We start from the raw sequence: 20,593 nt of genomic DNA, 5'->3' as shown, positions 1-20,593 counted from the left end.
CTCTCTCTCTCTCTCTCTCTCTCTATTTCTCTCTCTCCCTCTCTCCCCCCTTCCTTTCCTTTTTCCTTGTCCATCTACTTCTCTCTCCTTTTCCCTTTCCATCCTTCTGTCCCTTCCTTTTCTGTTTACATCACCATCTTTCTCCCTTTATTTTTCCTGTCCATCTCTCCCTTTCCTTTCCCGTTACTTATCGCTTTCCAACTCTCTCTCTCTCTCTCTCTCTCTCTCTCTCTCTCTCTCTCTCTCTCTCTCTCTCTCTCTCTTCTCTCTCTCTCTCTCTCTCTCTCTCTCTCTCTCTCTCTCTCTCCCTATCTCGCTATCTCGCTCTGTCTCACCCTCCCTCCCCCCCAATCCTCCTCTGTCTCCCTTCAATCGACGGATATAGTACAATGTTATAAAAAGACTGACCTGCTGCACTACATGTCTTTTTGCACGAAGCAAGAACAAGATGGACCAACAGACTGCACGAGTGTTAAGACTTCAGAGGTCAACTGCAAACCCTGCTGTCAAAATATGAATCAAGAGTTTGTGCTGATGATAAATTTTGACACCACGCATCATGTTTCACATTGAGGCTCAGCTGTTTTCGTCAGGGCTGACGCGCAGCCTGTAGCTTGGCTGTTGCAGTCACTGGCAACAGGACCCCCTCTGGCTAAATCACACTTTCACTCCCCTTTGTCTTGGATTCTTCCTTGTCTTCCGCTGGGCTTGTTCTCTTTCTCTTTCCCATCAATGTGCCACTGCTTGTTACAGCAGGTAGAGCAAAACTGTGGGTTTGGTTGGACACCTTGGGGGGGGGCCTCATTCTGTTTTCGTATTTTTATGTATTTATTTTTTTGTATATTACAACACAAAGGTCAAAATGGGGGTGGGAGGAAAATCCTTTTTTATATCTGCATCAAATGTGTTTGTAGACCATATGCTGGCCCTTCAAATTGTTTGTAGAACCGACAGACCCTTGACACATGAATTATTGACTTATTCCATCCATATGTGCAGATTGTAATGCTTGCAAGTGCGTATATACAGTACGAGACAACATATATTTTGACCTTCAGCTCGCTCTCGCTCAGTCACTCACACATACACACGTACACAAAGTGACATATGTAAACACACTTGAGCAGCTGTGGTTATAGCTGAAGGTAACGAGTCTGGTTTTTGCATCTGAGGTCAGCTGCTAACACACACTTTGACTTAACCCAATAGTCCTCTGACTCAGTCATCAATCTCAATATCTCTCTCTCTTTCTTATTTTCCCTCCTTGCTTCTTCTCCTTAGTGTTGGTGGTATCAGTCATCTTTCAGACAGCAGCCCGTCCCACAGTGTCCTCCCTTGCTAGATGATAAACTGCACAGGCAGCCACAAAGAAGCTTAGCTGCAATAATGTGACTGTATGAATCTGTGACTGATGTTTCCAGGAGATTGATTTAGCCTATTTATGGATCTGATTTGTGTGTTCCAGGGACCTGGCTGTAATTGTGGCTTCCATTGCGTACAACACTTGGTTCACCAAGCTGTACTGCAAAGACATGCGTATTGTAATTATTGTTTCAGTCTTCCTCATTGCCTCTTTTCTTGTATGATTTCTCAATATCAGTTTGCAATGATGTTTTAAGAAAGGTAATGAGTAAATTTTATTCTGTTTTACTCTCCAGGGATCAGAAGTGGTGGACCAAGTCCTTCATACTATTAGCAAGTCTAACAGCCTGGAAGAACTCACTCTGGAAAATGCCGGACTAAAATCGTAGGTTTCTTCCTGACAGCCTCCCACCTGCCTCGTCACCTTTGCATTAACGCGCCGTTGTTCTGCCACATTTCTTCTTCTTTGCACCTTCACACTTCGCTGCATCCCTTCTTTTGTCCTCCCACTGCTCGCCGGTCTTTTCTGTCCTTCTGTCTCTCCTCTCTGCTTCTTTTATTTTCACATTCATCTCTGCCCGGCCTTTCACCCGCATCTCTGTTTCCCAGCTCACCAACCAGACTCCTTTTTCTCGCTCGCCTGACCTTTTTAGTTCGGTTTCTTTTGTGTTCTACACATATTGATGTCACATCTCCCCACCTGCCTGCAAAAGATCGTTTGTTTCTCGATAAAAATCATCTGGCAGCGCAGCTTCCCCATTTTGGAATACTTCAAATGAATTGCATGTCTTGGGACAGGATTTTTTTAAAATGAAGTTGAGATGCTTTCCATGAGCTAAAATTAGCATATTCTATCATATAATATGCTTTAACATCCTAGGATGAAACAAGTATGACTTGTGAGGATACTCACGTCTCAAACATGATATTTAACATTTCATGATGGATAGCAGTTGCAGAGTATGTTTTCACTGTATGTTTTTGTTTCCCATTACAGTCTCTATTTGGTGTTACGCTTGCAAAAGATCTGTGTGATCTGATATCCTTAAATTAATGTTGCATTCAGGGTCTTTAAGCTAATTTGTAGGGCAGTGGCAGTGGAAGTGCTGCACTACTTTCTTTCGCAAGCAAAGCGTAAAAACTTGCTTCATTCTGTTATTTAAAAAGCAGCATGCCAAGCATGTCTCTCTTTTAAAAGGAATGGGAAATGACTCCTGAGTTGTAAATGAACCCTACACAAAACTAATGTAATTATATTCCCAGTAGTGATAAAGTATGACTATACCACAGATATTAAATCATTTTATTTTATTTTTAATATTGATCCTAGGATTGAATTAAGGGGCATAATATTCAATCAACTACGAATTAAGAGTTCTGTTTGATTGTGTGGACTACATTCTTGATTATGTATTGAAGGAAAACTAAATGTATTAGCTGACTTCAACCAGCAGAGGCACTGTCCACTGATCTCAAACGTCCACTCAAAAGTGGAATTCCGCTATTTTCCCTGTGATGCGCCCATGCGTGCACAGCCCCAAAGTTTGTTTTTCTCACAATGCGATTCATGTGTGAGTGTCAGACACGTCGATGAACAAATCAGGGTGTCTTGTGATAAACGGCCGAATCACCTGATGATGCTGAGGTACACAACTGATGATGTGTCGCCGGTGAAGCCTCTTAGCAGTCACAGTATGCAGTTATGATACCAAACACATGGGTGATATTATAAGGGAGACTTTTATATCAAATATTAAAGTTAAGACCAAATGTTTTTTCCCCATTTTACAAAAGAGAGAAAGGAAAACAAAACAAAAAATAAATAGAAACACACAAGTACAGAACATTCAGACCAAGGATAAATAATGCTTTGGATTGTTCATTTGCTCATGGTTAAATATGAGACTCTAGATGTAACTGCATAGCATTTTTTTTTAAAAAACATATTTTATTCCTCCAGGGATTTTCCTCAGAAAATGGCAACAGCGCTGTCAGAGAATCCAGCCTCCATGATTCACTCTCTCAACCTGGCTCACAACACGCTTGACAACCAAGGTATCAGCCTGAGCTTCCTCCTGCTTTCTCCTCCTCTTCACGCTCTCTCGGGCCATCTCTGATCCTTTGCTTCATGCTGGCTTTCGGATGCTTTTGAAGAATTCGAAATCAATAGCTGTTCTCAGTGATCCCTGGTTTTCACCTTCTACTTTTTTAAATCATATTTATTTGTCTTTGATGCTTCATCCATGAGTACTTCACACTATTATGTGCACATGCTCTTTCCTTGTGAATCTGAACGCATGCGTTTCATATATTGCTGACATCATGTAACACTTTCCTTTTCAAAAGTAACATACATGTGGGCGGAACCTTATAGTTGCATAGTAAGTTGTTGTGGTTGAGGTTGATGACATACAGGTGCACAGGAGGCGCAAAGACACACAAATTATATAACAAATAATATTTAAAGACACATAATCCCTAATCTGTGAAAAAATAGTTATCAATAGCAACTTTCTTCTTCTACTCTTTTTATGTCATTATAAGTGTACTCCATGCATGCCTGACACCACACTGGCACTATAAGAGGCCAATGTGTGCACAGGAGGAACATCCGGTATTTATTTTCATAGATTTTTTTTATTGCTATTATTTTAGTAGAGACTTATTTTACTTAATAATTTATTTTCTGGTTGTTCTTTCAAGTTATATTTAAAGTAAAGTTGTCAAGGATTGAAGGATTTTTTTTTGTCATATCAGCGCGCCACATATTTACTCGAAATATGACAACTGAGGTCCCAGGTTAGCTCAGTATCTCCCAAGACGTGAAAATAAAAGTAGAACAATGAATATGATAAAAAGCTAAGTTGGGTGCTTGGTTTGAATGTGTGCAAAGATGCAATGCAGCAAATGCGTGGCTGCAGCAGAATGAAAATGCAAGAGGCATTGAATTTCAAGGTCGTTTAGAATTTCACTAAAAGAAAAAAGGAGAGAGTTGCATGCACAGGGATAAATAGACATGAGGCTATATAGTAGTTTTGAGAAGTTGAGTTTTGGTAATTGAATAAATAGTTTTGAAATCAATGAATGACCCTTTTTATTAAATGTATCTTCAAAATCATTCAATTTTTCGTTTATCTGTAAGGTTTATCCGAATGAGGGTCAACGAGTGTACTGGAGCCAATTCCAGTATCAAGGACAGTAATCGTGAATATTATTTTAATTGCACAGCCCTACTTTAAAGAACTTTGGCTAATTAGAAGTTCAACAGCTATGCCTGGGATTATTCAACTGGACCTTTCCAAGGGAACTAACCACAGAACCTCTGTTTGCTGGTCGACTTCACACCACCCCCACCCATTCCTTATGAACAGGCAAAGGAAAAAGCTCTGAAAAGCACATTTTGACTTGATGTGCAAGCTGCAAGGGCCAAAAGTTTAAACTAAATTTGTGTTTTTATCATGCAACACTTGCTGGTGGCTTGTGCATTTTGTCTAGTTGCATATTTGTGGGTATGTCTTTTATATTTGTTTTTGGTGATGTTTGGGGTGAGGCAATTTATCTTGATAATAAGCAGCAGAAATGTGTGTGAGATGGTCTTTTCATAGTATGCTTCATTAGTGAATGCTGTGAAACATTCTATTTTTTCCCCTTAAAAAAAGAAAATGAAAGGAAAGCCTTCTTGCTGGTTCTTCGCTTATTATTATCACAACCAAGCAGTGAGAGGGATTGTTTTTATTCTTCTTTGTTATGTAAACACGATTATGCAGTAACACAAAAAACGCTTTCTATGAAACATTATGGTTTGGTACAATAGTGATAATCATTTAATTTGGAGGAAAATCCTGATTTGAAATGTGGGTAGACCCCCCCCCCCATTTTGCTGTTACTATAAGGTGGTTGGACAGTTGAGGTGCTCAATTTGTGTGTGTTGATTTTAGTTACTAGTTTAACTTACTAACTCTGCACTTTCTTAATTTTGTTAAAGTTGTTATTGTCTTGCCTTACACCAGGAGTTTCCAATCTGATTCAACAAGTGTGTCGTCTAAACAAGGGCCTACGCCTCCTCAATCTCTCAAAGACCTCTCTTTCTTCCAAAGGTAAGAAGCAATTCATGTTTGATACTTGGAGATTCCTCGCACAAATTTGCCTCCTAAGCTTGCTATTTCCTCATTTGCTTTGAAAACCAATAATTTGGTCATTAACTCATTTGCTCCCAATAACATATAAATACGTTTTGTTTTTTTGTTTTTTAATGTTTTAAGTGTTCCAAAGACGTATTTATACGTTTTTTTTATTTTATTTATTTATTTATTTATTTTTTTTTATTTTATTTTATTTATTTTTTTTTTTTTATGCTAGAGCACACAGAAGGCTTTGATGCAGCCTCTCAACTGCAAAGAACGGTTGCAGGAATGGTAGTTATTACACAAACAGCCAGCAGGTGGCAGCAGAGCAAAGGAGATCAACCAGTGCTATGTTGAAAAAAAGCTCAACTACTCACAATTCTAAATAGATTTGTGAAAATTGATGAAACTTAGCTATATTCTAATGCTAATTAACTAATGATAATAAACGGAAATGGATAGAAATATACTTTTTTTTCCTGATGAAAGAAGAGACTTTAATCTTTCTTTTGATCGGTTCCATGCTTTTATAGCAATAGAACACAATATTCTGTGGGCCTTGCAAAATCAGTGAAAATCCAGTAAAACAGCCGGGAGCGAACGGGATTGTTTCTGTGAAAATGGCTGGGAGGGAATGAGTTAACCAGTATCTGTAATGGGAGTGAAAACACATGAAAAAGTTTCAATTAGCGCAGATCTTGGCAAAGTACGGGGCAGATGCCAGATCCATCCCACCCACAGTCTCTGACAGGCCCTCACAATCACCATGAATTCCAAGTAAAATGTAAAATATGCAGTGCTGTTATTTTGGAAGTTGTGCTTTTATTTTATGTGCACACACATGAATGCTATAACATGAGAGTTAGCAAGAGCTCTGACTTCTGTCTACAATGTTGCCAATTTATCAACGCTTTTGCTTTTTAGCTAATTTCCCATCCCATCAGAAGCTAGTGTAAAAAATAAATAAATAAATAAATAAATAAATAAATAAAGACTAGCCAAAATGACCACCGTGGTCCTAATGTTAGTATCATTATACTGTACATCACTGTCAATCATACAATACACCTTTCTAAATACACTAAAATTAATACAGACAAAATTGAGGTCAGCATGTTGGCTTGGCCTCTGCAAGCATTCTAGTTTCTCACGTGGCCTCTTTGTAAATGAAATTGTTTCAAAACAGGCAACTTTGTCATCATGCCACCCTTTTAAATATATATTTTTTGTTCCTCAAACTATTTTACCAGCTTTTAGACATACTGTTATGTTATTCTTCAAAGTGACACACTTTTAGAACATTTGTAGTACAGTACTTTACTTGCGCTAATACTAGCGACACAGATAATGAAACTGAGCCATGACAGAACTGCATTTATCCAAACGATAACCAGGTCAAAATCATAATAAGTCGATCTTTATTTCCCTGAAATCCCACATCGGCATTAGGACAGTGTCCCACTTAAATTGCTTTTATCCCAGACACAAATACACAAATCTATTCATTTTACAGCTGATTTGATTTCAGCCTTTCCCTGTCAAAGGTCAAATGTCAGTTTTCCTGTGATGAGGCCCAAGTTAATTCCCCAATGAGCAAATGTTCTAAATCTTTAAGCTGTCATTTGAGAGTAAGTGACCTCTGGCTGGTCCGTATCATAGATAAAACGGAAGTACCGTATACACTTTGTATCAGAATATTTTTGTGCACCTGTTGGATCTTTCGCGATTGAAATGCAACGGTGTTTTGGGGTAGAAATAGTGCCAGCTAAAAATAATAACAAATGTAAATAGTATTTTAATAATATTAATATTTAGTTCATTCATATTAACTCCTTTACTCCCAATAACGTATAAATAAGGTTTTTTTTTTGTTCTAAGTGTCCCAAAGACGTATTTATACATTTTTTATTTTTTATTTTTTTTATGCTAGCTAGAGCATACAGAAGGCTTTGATGCAGCCTTTCAACTGCAAAGAACGGTTGCAGACATGGTAGTTATTACACAAACGGCCAGCAGGTGGCAGTAGAGCAAAGGAGATCAACCAGGGCCATCTAGAAATAAAGCTCAATTACCGGTACTTTGAATTTTAAATAGATTTGTGAAAACTGATGAAACTTAGCTCTTTTCTATTGCTAATTGCTGAAAAACAGAAACAGATAGAAACATACTTTTTTTCTGATGAAAGAAGAGACTTTAATCTTTCTTTTGATAGGTTCCATGCTTTTATAGCAATAGAACACAATATTCTGTGGGCCTTGCAAAATCAGTCAAAATCCAGTAAAACAGCCGGGAGCGAACGGGACTGCTTCTGTGAAAATGGCTGGGAGTGAATGAGTTAATTGTGCCTTTTTTTTTTATGTGTTTAGCGAGCAATTGAGCATTAAGCACTACATACAGTATACGTTTTGATTTAGAAAGCAACTAAAACAAACAAAAAAAGACATTTGTAGTGATTTACACTCTTTAGCAAAGGACTATACATCACTAGGTGTGCTCAGACACATTTAGAGGGCGACCTTGACAGCTGACCTTGAAACCCTATTTAATTAGGACTTTACATGTTAAACATATTTATAGATTTTTAAGTATCTATAAATTATTTCCCATTCCCATCCTGCTTACCTTCAACTATACTCACCTCAATATATTTTTTTTAGACTTTCAGACAGTGCTTTATAAACCCATCTATTTTCACAGCTTTGATCTCTCATACGCGCTTGATGACGCTTTACAAATCTCTCCTTCCAGAGGAGAGTAGTTGCTGATGGTTTGAGAGGGGATTAGACACCCTTTACCATCTTCCCCTCATTTCCCTTCTAATCACTGCAAATGAAGGATGAGAATAATAATTTAAAAAAATAAATAAATAACTTAGTGCCATCTTCTATTTTAGATAGATTTGTACGAATACATAATATACATATATCAATCCTGTTCAAATTAGGGGGTGGGCCTTCAAGCGGGATTGCACTGCAATGCCAGATGTGTAACTTCAGAGAACTTTTTTATTTTTTTATTTATTTTTTATTTTTTTAAGTGTAGTACTAGAATAATGTAATTGCACATCCATTACTGTAGGTGACAGTGGTGCTCTCAAGTTGTATTAGCTCCTCTGCAGAGGTGTACTTACAAGAATTTTATAGACGAATGGTACTGTTTATAGTTGCGGCGGAGAGTTGGGGCGCACAAAATATTTTCTTCTTCCTCGGGGGAGCAACAAATACTACTTGAGAAGCACACACTTGTGGGGTCATAAGTCACTACTTGGCAACGCTATGCTTCTCAGGTTTATGGGGGTACAAGAGCCCTTTTGATGTTTTACAGAGATTATTTTTTGTTTAATAAACTAAATTTAATTGATAAAATCAATTAATCACCCTGCCTAACCTTCCACAGAGCTACTTGATTAATCGACAAGTAATTGATTATCAAATTAATCTACAACTATTTTAATAATCAACTTATTGTTTGGAGCCATTTTTTTTTATTTAAAATGATCCAAATCCTCTGATTTCAGCATATCAGCAATAATTGTTCACCGATATCTGTATTTGTTCATGAAAGAAGAGTGATTATCTTCTGTGTTTCATCAAAATAAGACATTTGCAAACATGTTTTTACTTTGGAAAACAATGACTGAACTGGTAACACTAGTACAACATCAATCACCATATTTTCCATCTAAATGAAGTGCAAAATGACCACCAATCACTGGTTAATAAACAGTAATCAGGGGAAAATGCTTTACACTTTAATACAAAATTAAAATTAATCCTTGTAGTTGATTAATCAATTGAATAACTGATGGATTAAGCAATTCTAAAAATATTCAATAGTGACAGCGCTAAGTCTATTCAAATGAAAGCTGTTGTGTATCCAATCAAGATATAAATATGTTGAAATAAAAGTTCAATTACTGATTGCTTTTCATTTCAGTTAATATGAGAAATCTCATCTTTTATCTGTTCCTAAAACTACCAGCTTTATTAGTGAGTGTTTAAAATTATTTTGCTGTGATTAAAAACTCACAACATGATGTATAATTGTGACACACAATAATGTCTTCATTGAATAATATAGCATTTGCACACTTTGCAGCATGTTATATCTGCCATCCATGTTTGTAGTTCATTACTGCGGGGCATTTTCACTATCACCGACATTAAAATGGACATAAATGGTACGGTGTCCTCCTGTGATACATTATATTAATATTGCATTTAACCTCAATCAATATTGACTTGTGTTTTGCCTCCACTCCTTCATATTATTCTCTCATTTTATTGCTACATTTCTTCCACACGGCGTGCTATACTCGGCACTATTGTGGCTGGATGACAATTTTAATGAGGTCTCTCATTGGTCCAGTGGCTGTAAAGTGAAGCGATCTCCATTGAGAGAATGTTTTTCCTTTGTCCCATCTTTCAGGGCAGTCTTTTGAAAAGAGGGATCGGGAAAAGGGTTGGCGGGCCTCTTCCAAAAGCTTGTTTAATATTAGCCTGCCGTAAAAGCTCAGTAATCCCCGGAGTAGAAAGTACTGCAGAGCTTCTTCCATTATTAGGTTTTGCATTTGCTGATTGCTAACGAGTTGCACATATAACAAATTTCAGATGATTGAAAAATGTTTGCAGCTTGTTCATATCGATGCTCTAATTCCCTCTTCCTCCTCCTTCCCCACTTATAGGGGTTGTATCTCTGTCCCAAGCATTGTGCTCAAGTGACGATTACTCCAATTCTTTGCTGCACCTGGACCTTAGTAAAAACCCAGGGGTTCTGTCTGGAGAGGATGCCACGGTGAGACTCATACGTCCATACGTATTACCTTAACGTATATGTTTTATACGCTAACAATCTTCTCCTGTCTGTGCAGAATCTGTACCTCTTTCTTGCCCAGCCCAACTGTCTCGTGCATTTGGACGTGTCTGGGACAGACTGCACAGTGGACTCGGTTTGTACCCTCACCAGGCATATGCTGTCTGATCTCATTTTGATTCAGGCCAAAAACACAGACCGGGGATGGCATGCAGAATATCAACCAGTCACTTGAGTGATGACGAATAGAAAGCCAGTTTTGTACAGAAAAATTATTTTGTCTCATCAGTTTTTTTTTGTTTTTTTTTAATGCAACCTTGTCGGCTGAGAGGGAGACTTCTAATGTTTAAATGTAGCAAGTGCGCCACAGAGACACTCCGAGCACAAAATAGTGTCTTGCTGCATTAGCACAAACACTAACAAGTAAAAGGATGACAAAGCCAATTGAGTTCCGAGTGAGTTTAGATGTGTGTCTGCCCTTGCTGGCTACCACAGAGGCGGACTGAAAGGCTGACTGAACTGCACTCGGGCTGTTTTAGTGGGCATCTTCGTTGAGTGGATGTAGGCGATTGTGATAAGAGCTGACTGGGCATGTGTTTTTTTATGGCCAGTCTGCTGCTTCCTTTACCATATAGCTGACATATCATCATGAAAGATGGAGATACACGAAATAGAATTTATCCTCAACACTGTGATATCAGTCTCGTTCACATTGATGAGCTGATGTATCAGTTGAGTGGGTGCTCTCAATGGCCATAACATTAGTCACACCTGCACAATACAAGCCCTAATACAAGTACTGCACCAGAGGATAATGCCTGATCCTAAACAAAAGATTTTTATTTAACAATATGTTTATTCTTTTTTTTTTTTAAATAAAGTTTTAATAGTTCCTCTATGACCTCAACTCCAGAAATAGTTTTGTCCACCTCCTCCCGCATTGGAAGGCATGGCAATGAAATTAAGGTCTTGAAAGTACCACCAACTCACATATGTTTATTTAACAACTTTTATGATTCGTGTAGTATTGGAGTTTAAAAAACTAAATAAATCTTAGTCAATAGACATCATTTTAAAATTCTAACAAAAACTTATCCCAGTTATCCCAGGGGCAGTAGCATGTCGTCAACAGTTAAATAAAATCTTTAACAAGTAAATAGCTCACTAAAGTTTTCTACAGTAAATACAGTTTTCCACAATGTCTAAATATCTGAAGTATTACTTTTTTACTTATCTTAGTTTTTATTTCAAACAAAAACAGAAGGCACAGAGGAGTTTCCAGGCTCAGCAGCATGTCTTATAACGTTAACTGAAAATTTCACTTTTCACAACACTTTTTAATATTGATCTATTATCGGCTGTATGATTCTTCAACGGCCGATGCCGATATTTGTAAAATGATGAATACTGGCACAGACAATCAGCTCGGTTTATCCCTAAAACATACCCAATAGGACTCCTCATTCAGCTTACCAGATTCCCTCACTGCTGGTCCCCACCGACGGTTTTGGGAATTTCTGCCACAATTGGTACCAACCACCTTCAAGCCAACGATCTGGTAGACCACCTGAACAATGGAGGCCGGGAATATAAGCCATAATTTTAATGTGTCTGCCTGCATGGAAGCCGTGGGTAAAATGTGATGGGTGCATTTTTCCATAACTATTTTCTACTTTTTAAAAAAAAGGGCAGCACCGGCATCGAAGTTGCAAGTGCAACCCACTAGTTTTTTGCCCATCAGTGTGTTTATGAGTATTGATCACAATATGAGTTATGATTAGTCATTACCATCATAGTGCAGGGTGCAAAGCATTTGCACCACGGCTCACATAAACTTGGTCTGTCAACGGTGTAAAGATTCATTATACAGATCATAAAATATGCCATCAGATGGTATTCAATTTGATATGTGGACTCGTCAGACCACAGCACACTTTTTCATTTTAATTCCACTGACAAAGCTTCAATCTTCGGTGTCCTCGGTTCCCAAAGGCGTATTGAGTGTTCTTAAAAGGACGTGATGCAATGCAATGGTAAACCTGAGCTTTTATTATTTCTTTGTTGCTTTAACCATTGTTTCAGGCTCACTATATTCTAATAATTCATTTTAGAGTACCTACTTTTTCCACTTGCTACAAGTATTTTACATCGTTTAAGCAGCATAAGTAACCACCGCATTTTAAAACTTGACAGGACAAAAGCACCCCAGCGGAAACGCAGTTCAATTTTTAGCCTTTTATATATTCGGACCAGCAAAAATTGTCTGCAGTGCGCAAAACAGTTACATTTGGTAATTTGCTGAATCAGTCATCCAAATAGCCATGCGACAAGGTGGAGTTTTTTTTTGTTTTTTTTTTAATGGGAATAAAAGATGAGTCATGCGCATTTGCACCCACTTTGAGTTTTTCAACGGAATTAATTAAATGGACACATCTACACTCTCAAACAGTTTTAATGCCCCTTGAAATGGATTCTACAAGTGAGGAACTCTGCTCCCCTACTAATTTATTTTGTTTTGTTCTTCTAATAGTGAGGTGTGTGGTCAAAGTCAGCCATTGAAAATGATGTTCGATGTTTTCCTTGATTTTTTTTATTACTCCTGTATTGTGTATGGCTGAGTCTAAAGGGAGATTATCATCATATTTGTTAGTTCCACTTCAAGTGTATATAAAAATCCCAACTTTATTTACTTTTTTCTTGGCTTTCACCTTTCCTGATGAGTAACTCCATCCATCCATCCATCCATCCATCCATCCATCCATCCATCCACCCTGCATTGTCTTATGTCCATCCCGTTTGTCTACAGTAGCCTAAAATGGAATGGTTGTCTCTGTTGGGAACATAATAGAGACCCTACCGGTAAATGTAGCATGAGTCTGTTGTTTCCTAACGTTATTTGTGTAATGCATTTTTTTTTTTAGAAGTACTATTGACTGCTAATCATGGAGATCGTTAAAGGCTTAACCCTAACCACAGTGAAAGTTTGATCAATGAAGCTGCCAAGTTTGTTGTGACAGGACTCATCATTGTTTGGGAACGTTTTGACAGAGGAGACAGTTGCAATGATTGAAGAGTAAGAATAATATTGTGAGTTTCATCAAGTTAATGCGCTTTGTATGTCAATATTATGCTGCGTTCACACCGCGGTGCATGATGGGCACAACCTGAGCGTCCATACTCTTTACATATATCCACATACGAGAGAGGACCGGGTTGGAATGGAATAAAAGGGAATTGCACTGTTCACATTGCATCAAAAAAAAATCTGATACATGTCACACATGGCCAAAAAATTATCAATATTTAGATGAAGTAATTTTATTTTAATACAGCTAATAGTGGTGTACTTGTCCTATGTAAAGTGAAGCGATCATGCAAATGTGTCCTTCGCACAGAACACTATGCAAAAATGGTACATGTACCAGATGTGATGTCATCATCATGAAGTCCTGTGATTGAATTTTCTGTTGCAACAACGGCAAAGAATTACAAAAATTGCAAGAGGCTTACTCATCCAAATCTGACCAAGAGGATTATCTTTTGTTCCCTCCAATTATTTTCCGTCATACATCCAGTATGCAGCCTTCTTTTGGTTTTGAAATTTGTATGGCCATATTCTTTGAAATTCTGATGTGACGCACTCGACCATTTTATTTAATACGGTTTGTTTGAAAAAAAATGCACAATGTGAATTTCAGTGATCTTCATTGTGTTAAAATGGCAGCGCGCAAAATGAGATTTTCAGCATAATTACCGTGAACTTTTCTGTGATGCTTGGCCCGTGTGTCTGTCTGTGCAGTTGTTTGGAGCCTTGCTGAGAGGCTGCTGCGCGGACCTTTCCTACCTGAACCTGTCCAAGAATTGCTTCTCTAACAGGTGGGTGGTGTACTCACTTCAGGCCAATCCCCTTTTCCCCTGCCAAGAAAGCATTTTAGTTTTCTTCTGACTCAGCGAAAAGCCTTTGTCCATGTCAGAACAATGATGAAGATAAAATATAATCGTCAAATTGAAGCTATATCAACACAACTGCAATCAATCAACTAATGAAATCAGGCAAAGACCGCACCTCGTCATGGGTCTACTCCTTTCACTTCAAACACAGCTGCCAAACCCAAACGACTCTTACCAGTTTATTCAGCATTTAATGATGGTCCTTTTTTATGATGAAGGGCTGCTTAGGTTCAGGCACAATGTTTTGAGCTAAATAAGCACTTAATGGGATTTTTATATTGCCTCGCTGTGTCTCAAATGCACATATGGGTGCTTTTACTTTTACAAAGCTTAGTTATTTTCTTGAAAAGACAGACATTAGATATTTTATCTCAGTTAATAACATCTTGGTTTTCTCTGCCATATTCTATTTTACCTCCATTCAGCGTTGTCAAATTTCTGCTGTTCTTTTACAGTCATGTTTATTTGAAAATATAAGGCTTGTGTCAAAAACATTCATTGAGTCATTGAGCAAATGTCACTTGAAATTCCTTTAAATAATTTACTCCCAAAAACATATAAATGTGTTCTAGTTTAATATTACCAGTGTCCCAAAGACATATTTATACGTTTTTTATTTTAATTGTATTTATTTATTTATTTTATGCTAGAGCATATAGAAGGCTTTGTTTCAGCCTCTGAACTGAAGAGAACGGTTGAAGCAATGGTAGCTATTGTGAAAACGGCCAGCAGGTGGCAGCAGAGTATAAGAGATCAACCAGGGCCAGGTTGCAACAGATTGTGGCTGTTTTCGCCACAGCTTTAAACAGATTTGTGAATAATGATGAAACTTAGCTATATGCTCATGTCAATTGCTGGAAAACTGAAACAGATAGAAATATGCTTTTTTTCCTGATGAAAGAAGAGACTCTAATCTTTCTTTTGGTAGGTTACATGTTTTAATATCAATAGAACAAAATATTCTGTGGGCCTTAGTAAAATCAGTCAAAATCAAGTAAAACAGCTGGAAGCGAAAGGTGTTGCTTCAGTGAAATTGGCTGGGAGTGAATGAGTTAATTAGCTATCAGTTGGATATTCAGCATCCAATCACGATTAATCAATTATTAATTGATCTAAGATCAAAATACAATATAGGTCCTTTATAGAAAGTCTTTTGTCAAATCATAATGAACCAATAGGGCACACTTTTTTCTTGAACTGTTTAGGAGCCTGTGCCTTCTGAATTAGCAATTTGTTAACAACTCTAAATGTCACTATACATTTTTTTTCACAACAATGACATATTGGAAATTACACAATGGTAAGGAAAGGAGTTGTGGCCAAAAGAACAACATCCCAGATACAAGCAGCCGAAATGAGTTTCCTCCCCAAAGTCTCCAGTCTCTAAGTCTAAGTACGCCTCCCTGGCGAGGTGTTCCAGGCAGGAGGCGCAGGAACGACCAGGACACGCTGTAGGGACTACGTCCCTCAGCTGGCCTGGGAGCACCTTGGGATCTTTCCCCAAAGAAGAAGTGGCTGAGGAGAAGGCTTACCTGCTATATTCAACGCTAAATAGTGTTAAAAATGCATATGGTGGCTTAATTAGACAAGCAGCTTTTGTGACGAATTACCCACGATGCAGAGGGGATTCATCGCGTACGAACTCTACTGACCTAACTGCGCTGTTAGGGACAAACATATAATATTAAAATCTTGGAATTGAGCTGTTTTGGTTCATTGGTTCAATAAAATATATTTTTTGTTTTCCTTACTTAAAATATTTCTGTCATACATCTGGTTAGGATGTATGTTCTGAAAAATCATGGCCTCTGCCATCGCTTAAGCCCATCCCTGCTCTGTACGGATTGACTTGGCCAGTCTAAACCTTCAGAGTTAATTTTGCTGCTGCCACTGTGTGTTACATCAATGATGATTAGTGCCCCCATCCCAGAAGAAGCCATGCAAGTCCAAGCCATGACAATACCTAACTTTGACAGATTAGCTTGTGTGTTTAGGATCATGATCTTAAGAGCTAAATTCTAGGAAAGATTAACCTTTACCAAAGTGGATGACTTTGATAAAGGTTCCTATTTGTGCCTTCAGTACTGCTGGGTATCTTTCTGAATCTGGCGATAGAATACGTACCTCGACACACATTTCACGATACCATATATATACCTCAATATGATTCGCTGCAATTTTACACAATGTGATACAGTACTGAACAATAAATTGTGCAACGGTGCAGTCTAACTGACCAGGGTTGACAAAAAAAATAAAATAAAATTCTCTACAGTTTCTGGTTTTTATTTTTTATTTTTTCAAAGTGCGTCCATAAAATATCGGACTCCAAATGCTACATGTTGTTTTCACATTTCACAGCAAACTTAACGCGATCTCATAACAGGATGGAAAGCCCGTATCTCACTGAGAGGTGCAGGCTTGCAAGGGTATGCGCACGTATCGAATGTTGCTTTTTCGGGTGGCTTCGTTCAGTGTTGCAAAGCCACTTACACAACTCTCTCAAGCCCTTTTTCTGCTCTCAGACCCTTTTTGCTTGTCTTACAATTTTGAACATGTTCAACCTACCCTCTGGTTTTCATGTTGGTTACACATTTAGATGCTATAAATGTATTCCCAACAAGCACAATGCAAATTTGAAACCGACTGCCTTTAAGGCAGTACTTAAATAAGCCAAATCAACCAAAGCAATTTTTGTCAGGGTTGACAAATCACGTTCCATCAATGAATAATTTATTTGATTTGTGTCTCGTCCTTGCAGTAGTCTGTGTTTTTGGGCAGAAATCCCCCAAGACAAATTGTGCGGCACATTTTCCCCCTTTGGAAGATGAAATCCAGTGTGTGCCGGTTTAGTAGGTCAACTTCCACAAGTTCGTGCATGCACCCCTTTAGTAAATCAAACTCTAAGGGCCGGACTTTTATTGGACTTTAACCTTAGTGTCCACCTCACTGCTTGTAGCTCTGGAGTGCAACAGTTTTTCCCCACTATTTCCCCCTGTCATTTTTTTTTTTTTAAACAAAGTAGACACGTTTAGTATTGTTTGGTGATGGCAGCCTGTCCTCTGCTGAGTCACATTGCATTTATTTTCTAAATGAGTATTATTTCTGCCCCCTCATCTTTCTCCACTGAAGCAACCCCTAACAGATATTACGTCATTTACTTTTCTCACGACCAGTCCAGCCTCCACTGGTATTACATGCCGGCTCAATGGCTCCGGTCAGACTGTCGCAATATTCTGTTGCAACAAAGACCCGCAAAGCTTGAACTGAGCTGATAAGCGTCTGACTCATGAATAGGGAATAGGCCACCTCGTACCCTCTCTCACCAATCATACAAGCTACGACTGTGACACTTATGAGAAACAATAAACAGTGACACAGGCTCGGTAATATTGTTGCTGACGCAGCTCGCTGGCGGGTGTGTCGTAAGGAAGGCGTTGATGCTGGATTCGCTTATGGTATCTGCAGAGGTTTCATCGGCTCAGTCCTTTTTTTTTTTTTTTTTTTTTTTTTTTTTTTTTTTTTTCTCTTTTTTTTTTTTTTTTGAAGAGCTCAGAATTGTTCATTCGGTAGTCTTACCGATTCAACGTCTTGTCATCATTGCTCTTTTCTTTTTTTTTTTTTTTTTGTGTGTGTGTATGTGTGCGTGCGTTTGCGTGCGTGCGTTTGCGTGCGTGCGTGCGTTTGCGTGTGTGCGTTTGCGTGCGTTTGCGTGCGTGCGTGTGCGTGCGTGCAAATACTTATAAATTTATACTCATTCATTCACCTAAAACCTTATAAATATCCCATTACCCTTCGCCTTAACCAGGTACTTCAGAATCTTGCCAGAGTCGTGAGATTTAAATGGTCAGGAGGCCAGAGAAAAGGTCAGAAAAAAAAAGAAATAAAGAGAAAAGAAAGGTAAATCAAAGTGACATCCAGCACCGACCAAACACTTCCTGCCTTCCCCATGATTACAAAATCAAAGTCTTACGCCAACCCCGGAAGCCTCTAAATTCCAGCAAATTTAGCGAGATCTCAAGAGCCCAGAGGAAAAACTAAAGAGAGGAAGGAGGGAAGGATCGATAAGGCAGAGTGAGATCAATAGAAGCCAGTACATCCAATCCATCAAAGTGAAGTCCAGCACCAACAAGACCCCTCCTGCGTGGTTACAAAACCGGAGTCTTATGCCAACCCCAGAAACCTCATACTTCTAATAAATTAAGATCTCAAGTGACCAGAGGAAAAACTAAAGAGAGGAAGGAGGGAAGGATAGATAAAGCAAAGTGAGAACCACAGACACCAGCACCAACTGATTCAAGGGGCTGTGGGAGGGAGAGGGTACTTCTGTTGAGTTTCAGTAGATGCTGGTGCGACGGATCTGGCATGCATAAGGACCACCACCAAAGAAAGAAGCCGTCAACCGCGGTCCAGCAAAGCGAGCACCCCCCCCCCCCGGAATCCCCAGGCCGCGGCAGCACCAAGGCCACCCCCAAGCCACCCGAGCGGACACCGGTCGGCGAGCCGACCCAGACACCCGGAACACCCCCGCCCCAGCCCCGGCCCACACCCCCGAGCCCAAGGCCGCAGAACGAGGCCCAGCGGGCCCCCACAGCGCCCCACCGGTCCCCAGCCCCCATCCCCCCACGACCCCCCCGCACCCCACCCAAACCCGCCATCCACCACGACCCAGGCCCCACCACCCCCGACCCCCAAACCCCCGAACACACCCCGACCCCCAGCACCCAACCCCCCACCCACCCATACCTCCACCCCCCCCCCCCAAACAAGCCGCCCCCCCCCCGACGGCCGCCACCCCCCCCCGCGAACCCGGCCCCCCGCGAGAACCCCCCACCCCCCCCCCGGAAACCGGCACCGGGCAGCAGCGCAGAGAGGGAAGATGTGCCCACCCCACCTCCAGCCGCGCGAGATTTGCACAGCGGCGGGAGGGGGGAAGCAGAGGAGGAAGCACCAGGGGAGAAGGCGGAACACCAGAACACCGAGCCCGGTGGGGAGAGGCCCCGGTCGTCACGCCAGAGTACAAGTGACACCTAACCCTGTTACTGAGTCCGCCAGCTCGCCGACTGGCGAGCTCTACCCTACACCGTGAATGTGGCCCCACCCAGTGTATATACAAGTGTGTGCGTGTGGTGCATTAAAATTGGGAGCAGGTGAGTCGGAGCAGAGGGAAAAAATTTCCCCTATTCCGACACACCCGTATCCCCCCCCAAAAAATGAATATGTATATGTGTGGTGCATTAAAAAAGGGAATGGAGGGACAAAGTGGTGGGGCAGGGACACAAATGGGGGGGACCACAGCGCTGCCAGGCACTGCAGTCCATCCCCTCTGATGGCTCCCCGCCCCAACTCACCCCTCCCCTTGGACGTGAGGTGCATTAAAATTGGAGGGGAGTTGAAGGGTGAAGACGGTGTTTCCACCCTTCCCCACCCCGCCAAGAAATGTGTTGTGTGCCCTATGTGTATATTTACAAAGTGTATAGTGCAAGCTAGTGAAGTGAGTAAGAGGAGCGACCAGCGGGGCCTCACCCAACCCGGCGGGTGTAGGTGGCACGCCCGCCCCCCAGCACCCCCACCCCCTGCCGCCCCCCACCTCATCCACCCGGCACCACAATGGGCGGACAGCCAGCGCAGCAGGGCTACCGGACAGCCCACCGGCCACCGGAGCCCGCCCGGGGCGCCAGGAGTTATACCGGAGTGGGGCAGGCCCCAAACCCTCGCCCGGCCCCCGGAGCCCGACGCCCGGGCCGGGGAGGGAGCCCCAGGCCCAGGGAGAGGGAGGGGGAGGGGCCGCAGGGCAGACAGGGAAGGGGGGGGGGGGGCGGGGGAAGCGGGGAGAAGACGACAAGAAGGCGAAAGGGCGGCTGCAGGGCAGGAGGCGGGGGGGGAGAGGAGGAGGGAGGGCGACAAGGGAAAAGGGACCGGGAGGCAGAGGAGGATGGGCGGGAGGAGGCGAGGAGGGAGAGGCGACGGGGGGGAGGAAGGGGGAGGGGAGAGGGAACCACGGGGCACACCGGAGGCCCACCCACCCCGAACCGCGCCGCCGGGCACGGAGCAGCGGACCGCGCCGGGACGGCACCGCCCCGGGCACCAGGGGAAGCACCCCAACACCGCACCCCACAGGGGGCCCAGGGAGCGGCCAAGACGCAACCGCCACCGAGCAGACAACGGGGGGGGGGCAGAACCACCCCCGCCCGACCACAGGGGACGGCGTCAAGAAAATTGACTAATTAGCATGCAGTAACACCAAGTGTTGATGCTTAGTGCCCACTAGAAATAGATCTTAAGGAGTTATTGAGTATAGTGTCGTATAGTGTGGTATGCTCGAGCCCACTAGCAGCAACTAG

The 20,593-nt window shown here is 41.2% G+C and overlaps 1 protein-coding gene across 5 annotated transcripts in view; it reads left to right on the top strand.

Moving 5' to 3' along the window:
- The window catches only part of carmil3 (capping protein regulator and myosin 1 linker 3), a 96,778-nt gene that overhangs the window by 40,344 nt on the left and 35,841 nt on the right, over positions 1 to 20,593 (top strand). For all 5 annotated transcript variants that reach the window (XM_077497917.1, XM_077497936.1, XM_077497908.1 and 2 more), the window contains exons 9-15: positions 1,466 to 1,541; positions 1,659 to 1,747; positions 3,323 to 3,417; positions 5,373 to 5,459; positions 10,171 to 10,280; positions 10,357 to 10,434; positions 14,098 to 14,174. In XM_077497917.1, the coding sequence (XP_077354043.1) occupies positions 1,466 to 1,541; positions 1,659 to 1,747; positions 3,323 to 3,417; positions 5,373 to 5,459; positions 10,171 to 10,280; positions 10,357 to 10,434; positions 14,098 to 14,174 (612 nt within the window). The remainder of the gene's footprint in view (positions 1 to 1,465; positions 1,542 to 1,658; positions 1,748 to 3,322; positions 3,418 to 5,372; positions 5,460 to 10,170; positions 10,281 to 10,356; positions 10,435 to 14,097; positions 14,175 to 20,593) is intronic.

This window comes from Festucalex cinctus, chromosome 1 (genome assembly GCF_051991245.1).
Source record: "Festucalex cinctus isolate MCC-2025b chromosome 1, RoL_Fcin_1.0, whole genome shotgun sequence".
Taxonomy (NCBI): domain Eukaryota; kingdom Metazoa; phylum Chordata; class Actinopteri; order Syngnathiformes; family Syngnathidae; genus Festucalex; species Festucalex cinctus.
Note: the sequence above shows the minus strand (reverse complement) of the source record. Positions and strands in the feature narration are given on the sequence as shown.